General features: G+C 52.6%; 1 protein-coding gene across 2 annotated transcripts; it reads left to right on the forward strand.

The window, feature by feature from the left end:
• The first annotated feature begins 2,006 nt into the window (after positions 1 to 2,006).
• On the forward strand, positions 2,007 to 6,022 carry Coasy (Coenzyme A synthase). Of its 2 annotated transcripts, XM_031353460.1 has the most exons (10): positions 2,007 to 2,095; positions 2,376 to 3,083; positions 3,710 to 3,924; positions 4,148 to 4,279; positions 4,418 to 4,607; positions 4,692 to 4,756; positions 4,938 to 5,022; positions 5,192 to 5,289; positions 5,399 to 5,545; positions 5,649 to 6,022. In XM_031353460.1, the coding sequence occupies exons 2-10, from the start codon at positions 2,387 to 2,389 to the stop codon at positions 5,709 to 5,711; spliced, it is 1,692 nt and encodes a 563-aa protein (XP_031209320.1). In that variant the 5' UTR covers positions 2,007 to 2,095; positions 2,376 to 2,386; the 3' UTR covers positions 5,712 to 6,022. The 2 variants fall into 2 exon arrangements, with proteins under 2 accessions (XP_031209320.1, XP_031209319.1); XM_031353459.1 differs by having other exon boundaries at positions 2,007 to 3,083.
• The last annotated feature ends 187 nt before the right edge of the window (positions 6,023 to 6,209 follow it).

Raw genomic sequence — 6,209 nt, forward strand, 5'->3', positions numbered from 1 at the left:
GCACAGAGTACGGAGATGAGGTGACAAGTTCCCTCTCCCACCCTGAGGTTCAGGTATTGAACTCAGGTCTTCAGGCTTGAACTGTAAGAGCTTCTAACCCATAAGCCAGCAAGTTGGGACAGGCTTTAACAACCACCACTGATTCTTGTTGAATTGTGTCTTATGTAGCCCAGGCTAGCCTTTAACCTGCTATGTTGCTGAGGATGACTGAAATGTCTAATTCTCTGTCCTCCCCTTGTGAAACTATGGCCAGGTGTGTGTGTGTGTGTGTGTGTGTGTGTGTGTTTTAAGGTTCACAGTTAGAGGTCCACAGTTAAAGTCAGGAGTCTTGACTTGCTCCTTATTTTCGACGCAGGGTCTCACTCGACTTGGAGCTTATGAGTCCAGCTTGTCTAGACTAACAGCTTGCCCTGAGGGTCCTAGGTCTCTGTCTCCCTCGTGCTGGCATTACAAGAGGACATGAAGGAAAGACCTGGGTTCTGGGGATCTAAATGGGGTTCTCTGGGCTTTATCCATGAGCCCCTGCATCCTTTCTCTTCTTCATCCGTATACACTTCTGATCTCATGGCCTCCTTCAAAGCTTCTTTGTTTTTGTTGTTGTTTCTTTGTGTTTGTTTGTTTGTTTTGAGACAAGGTTTCTCTGTAGCCCTGGCTGTCCTGGAACTGGAACTGTAGACCAGGCTGGTCTCGAACTCTGCCTGCCTCTGCCTCCCCAGTGCTGGGATCAAAAGTGTGCTCCATTAGCACCCAGTTATAACACTTGCCATCTTTTAACTGGTTCACTTTCCCTGACCTGTAATTGTATTGGGTTGCCAGGCCTTTGCTGTTTTCCTGAGCTACCCAACCTGAAAAAGTACCCCCCCACACACACACTCCAGCATGGGTCTTCCCATCTGTTTTAATCTTCTTTATTGTCTGATCAACCCCAGATGTATTCTGGATTTATTCTGTATTCATCCTACCCCAAGCCCTAAACACATCTCTACTTCAGGGAACTTTGTTCTCTTCTTTCCTTTCTACCTAGAACACTGCACTAAATAGACACTCGCTATATAAAAGCAATGCTATGTGGGCTACACAGTGAGATTCTGTTTCCAAAACAAAACAAAGCAAAACAAACAAGCAAATACAAAACGGAACTGTGACAAATGTAAGACTAACAGTTGCTTCGATTCCCTTAAACGCCTCTCTAAAATCCAGTTTGAACTATCTCCTGCAAGAAGCTTGATTCCTTAACAAATTAGTTACTTTACAAGGCCAGGTTTCTGGACTACAGCAGCAGTGTCTCCTCTCCTCCTGTCTGGCTGCAGCACTTCCTCTCCCCCGCCCTCCTTCTCCCTGTCCAGGGCTTTGCTATATAATTCAGGTTGATCTCAATCTTGCAGCGATGGTTCTAGGATTGCACATCAGTGCTCGGCCCTTTACAGGAATCTTGAGGCTGGTTTGCTTTCTTTTTCCGCTATCTTCGTGGATCTGAGATGTTTTTCTGATCGACTACCAACTTAACTTTCCAGTCCTCATTAACTTCTCCGCGAACCCTGACCTCTAGGTCTTCTCCCCCCTCGTCCTGGGGCCAGAGGTCCCCGAAGCCCTACCGAACTATCCTTGCAAACCTAAGCACAGGGTTACACGACGCCCAGAGAATTCTATAAAAGTCACCAGACTTCGCCTCTAGGTGTCCCAAAACACTCAGAAAACCAATTTCCCGTGTGTGAAATGGGAATATGGGTAGAGATTTCCAGTAGCTTCGCTGGAAACGCTGGCCCAGAGAAAGCACCGCAAAGCGAACCGACTGTCCCCGGTACTGGCTTTGCCACCGCCTCCTGACAAACTGGAGGAAGCAAAGAACACCAGGAAGAGCTTTGCAGCCCGCTTTGCTCGCTTGGTCTAAGTGGATCCGGTGCCAGGGTTTCGCTCATCCCCGAAGCCTCTGCGCTCAGCCCCGCCCCGCCCCGCCCCGCCCCTGAAGTCTCTCGGAGCTGCTTTGTTTGATTACTCCGGGTTCCCGTAGCTCCGTGCTTTGAGGCTGGAGGGTAGTGCTTCCGGGCCGCAGCCTAGGACGCCTCCACGGTAGAAGCAGGATCCCAAGAACTCAGTGAGTAGGGAAGCAGCCCGAGCCACAGCGTCCCCTCTAGTCCCCGCCTCCGAGTCTTCACAGATGCCGGCTCAGCTTAACCAGAGGGGCCAGGATTCCTGAAGCCCCAGTCCCATGATTCAGGGGTTCCTGGCCGGTTCCCCCTGCCAGGATTCCGGTTTCTATCAGCGAACGGCCCCCTGCCCTGCTCCAGGTCCCTCCTCCTGAGTCCGAGTTCCCCTGCAGGCCTCGGCCTCAGCCCGCCTAGTCACTCTCGCTTCGTCTCCCTGACTGTCTGCAGGCCTGGATAGCATGGCCGTATTCCGCTCAGGCCTCCTGGTGCTGACGACGCCGCTGGCCACCCTGGCCTCACGCCTGCCTCCCATCCTGACCTCGGCGTCCTGCCTGGTGAATCACACCCTCTATGTGCACCTACAGCCGGGAATGAACCTGGGGGGATCCGCTCAGCCCCAGGCCAGCCCTGTGCAGGCCACATTTGAGGTTCTGGATTTCATCACGCACCTCTACACTGGTGCAGACCTGCACAGGCACCTGGACGTCAGAATTCTACTGACCAATATCCAAACCAAGAGCACCTTTCTCCCTGCGCTGTCCTCAGTCCAGAATCTGGCCCACCCTCCAGAAGTAGTTCTGACGGACTTCCAGACCCTGGATGGGAGCCAGTACAACCCTGTTAAACAACAGCTAGAGCGTTATGCCACCAGCTGTTACAGCTGTTCTCCACAGTTGGCTTCCGTGCTGCTGTATCCGGATTATGGGACTGGAGAGCTGCCTTTGGAGCACCCAACTGCCCTCTTGCCCTCTACCATAAGGCCAGCTTCCCCGGTTGCCAGATCTCCAAGGCAGCCTGTGCGTGGCTACCACCGTGGGGCCGTGGGTGGCACTTTTGACCGCTTGCACAATGCCCACAAAGTGTTGCTCAGCATTGCGTGTGTACTGGCCCAGGAGCAGCTTGTGGTGGGAGTAGCAGACAAAGATCTGTTGAAGAGTGAGTGAAGGGACCCTGGATTAGGGCCGTGGAGGACACCCTTCACATTTTCTTGTCTTCCCCAATGCCAAGATCAAGGAAGGGTAGGGCCGCTTCTTACCCTTCCAAATGCCACAATGTCTGACTCTGTTATTGTTAAAGGACGTTTGTTTGTTAAATGAATACATGTGATTTCCTTAGTGTGTGGTGGTTCAGTCACCTTTTAACTGAAATCAGAACTTCCCAAATAGGAACCAAGAAATCTATACTTTATGGTTGTCCAAGGAATTGGCTCGGAGGTTTGAAACTCTGAGGATAAATGGATAGGAGATGATTGTGGGTGACTCAGTACTGCCATCAAACAGTGAGGGGACTCTAAGAATAGAGTAGTTCTTGGGGTTCTCCACCAACTGATACCTACTAGTACTGCTGCTCTGTAGGCATTTCTTGTTCTAGGGGTACAGGCAGCCCTCAAAGTGACTGATGCTTGTTTCCCCCATCCTGTCCCCCTAAACTGTCCCCGACTCACCCTTTCTTGCTGCCACTGCTTGGGAAGATTTCAGTGCTATGGGACACTCTTCCCAAAGTGGGCCCACATGTCTACCCCAGTGGAACGATCTCACTGTTGTTCTTCACTCCTGCATCAGGCAAGTTGCTCCCTGAGCTGCTCCAGCCATATGCAGAGCGTGTGGAGCATCTGACTGAGTTCCTGGTGGACATCAAGCCCTCCCTGAGTTTTGAACTCATCCCCCTGCTGGATCCCTATGGGCCTGCTGGGTCTGACCCTACCTTGGAGTTCCTGGTGGTCAGCGAGGAGACCTACCGTGGGGGGATGGCCGTCAACCGCTTCCGCCTTGAGAATGTAACTCTTGAAGGAGATTGGAGGAGGGGAGGGGAGGGGAGGGGGAGGCCTGTGAGAAGTACTGTGGTCCCAGAGCAGGGAAGGGAGGGTTCAGGGGGGAAGAAGCCAGAAGGAACTTGTCTGTGGCATCGGAGGAGGAGAGGGGTAGGGGAAGGGCAGGCTGGGGCTCCAGATTCATTCTCCCATCTATTCTTACTCCCTTCCTCCTTCTCCCTTACCTCAGGGCAAAGAGGAACTTGCCTTGTACCAGATACAACTGCTGAAGGACTACAGTCACAATGAGAATGAGGAGGACAAGGTCAGCTCCTCCAGCTTTCGCCAGCGACTTCTGGGAAACCTGCTTCAGCCTCCAAATGTAAGGCTCTCTTCCTCTCTTCCTCTTCGTCCTTGCTGGCTGGGCATGGGGAAACGCTGAAGGGTAGAAACGGCCCTTCATTGGAAGCTGAGCTTTTGAACTCCCTGCTCACCAAGGTTCCCTCTTAAATGTCTCCAGGAGAGGCCAGAGCTCCCATCAGGTCTCTATGTGCTCGGGCTGACAGGCATCAGCGGCTCTGGGAAAAGCTCAGTGGCTCAGCGGCTGAAGAACCTGGGAGCATACATCATTGACAGTGACCATCTTGGCCACCGGGCCTATGCTCCTGGGGGCCCTGCCTACCAGCCTGTGGTGGAGGCCTTTGGAGCAGGTACTAACCGGTGAAGGCTGGAAGTGGCCTTAGGTGAGAAGATGGCTTGACCTCTTTGCTTAGCCTTCTTTCTCTGTCACCCAGATATTCTTCATAAAGATGGCACCATCAATAGGAAGGTCCTGGGCAGCCGGGTGTTTGGGAACAAGGTAAACACACAGCTCTTCAAGAGTTCTTCAGCTGCTACCACCAGATCCAGGGGCAGGATAGAGTGGACTCCCTAGTCTGACACTGGAAGTCGCTCTCTGCTCATCTGCTCCCACCCCCATCTCCCGGCTGTATATCTCAGGAAAGTTAACCTCTGCCCACTCCCTCTGTCCCCCTCCCCAGAAGCAGATGAAGATCCTCACAGATATTATGTGGCCAGTTATCGCAAAGCTGGCCCGAGAGGAGATGGATGTGGCTGTGGCTAAGGGTGAGTGGGAGGGATGACGGGAGCAGCCAAAGTGGGACAGTTAAGCAGCAAAGCCCTTTGGGATCTTCCTTGGCCTCAGGCAGCCCGTTCACCACTTAGACCAGCATTTGGTGTGCTGACAGGTAGCAAGTGTAAGGTGCTGCTGGCAGTGACTAGCATCTCCCCACAGGAAGGACTCTGTGTGTGATTGATGCTGCGATGCTGCTTGAAGCCGGCTGGCAGAATATGGTACATGAGGTGTGGACCATCGTCATCCCTGAGACCGAGGTATCTGGACCCCACTGCACCCCATCTGAGCCCACTGCAGACAGTTTCCTGCTCTGATCCAGTAGACTGGGCTGGGACCCTTCCTGACCCGTGTGTCATCCGTGCCCAGGCTGTGCGACGCATTGTTGAGAGGGATGGACTGAGTGAGGCAGCCGCTCAAAGCCGGCTGCAGAGCCAAATGAGTGGGCAGCAGCTGGTAGAGCAGAGCCACGTGGTTCTGAGCACCTTGTGGGAACCACACGTCACCCAGCGCCAGGTTGGTGCAAAGGGAAAGCCCTGGTTAGGTTGTGGGAAGGGAAGGCTCAGTGGTGATCTTTTCTGACCCTGCCTTTTCTTATATCATTCTGAACTGGCAAAAGGTGGAGAAAGCTTGGACTCTTCTACAGAACCGCCTCCCTAAGGCTCATGAGACCAGGAACTGACAGTGGATTTTCTATGGCACCAAACTGGCCCTTGGAACTAACAATCTAATGGTGAGGAGACGTGGGGCCTTGATGTTTACTCTATATCAGGCCTCGGGGCCTTCAAGCTAAGCTGTGCGGGACACAGAGAAGCTTGGAAGTCTGCCTAGCATGCTGGAATTTGGCCAGCAATGAGGACGTAGCTAATGGGGAACGGCCCCCTCCCCGGCTCTGTCTGCCCACCTTTTGGTGGTGGATGTGATGTCTACCTAGTGTTGATGGGTTTGGTGAAGACTGAACCCAGTAACTGAATTAAAGATGTTTCCAAGTGCTGCTTGTGTGGTTTCTGTTTCCTCTCCTGTGACTCTAGGTATCTTTGGATCATTAGGGTCCAAATTCAGGGGCAAGGTCTGTGCTGGAAGCCAAGGAGTGCTATGCTTAAGTGTAGCCTATCAGTGACTAGCTATGTGCTTTTGAGTATGTTATAGACTTTACTGTAAGCTTAACTTAAAAGGCTTT

This window comes from Mastomys coucha, unplaced genomic scaffold, assembly GCF_008632895.1.
Source record: "Mastomys coucha isolate ucsf_1 unplaced genomic scaffold, UCSF_Mcou_1 pScaffold5, whole genome shotgun sequence".
Lineage (NCBI taxonomy): Eukaryota > Metazoa > Chordata > Mammalia > Rodentia > Muridae > Mastomys > Mastomys coucha.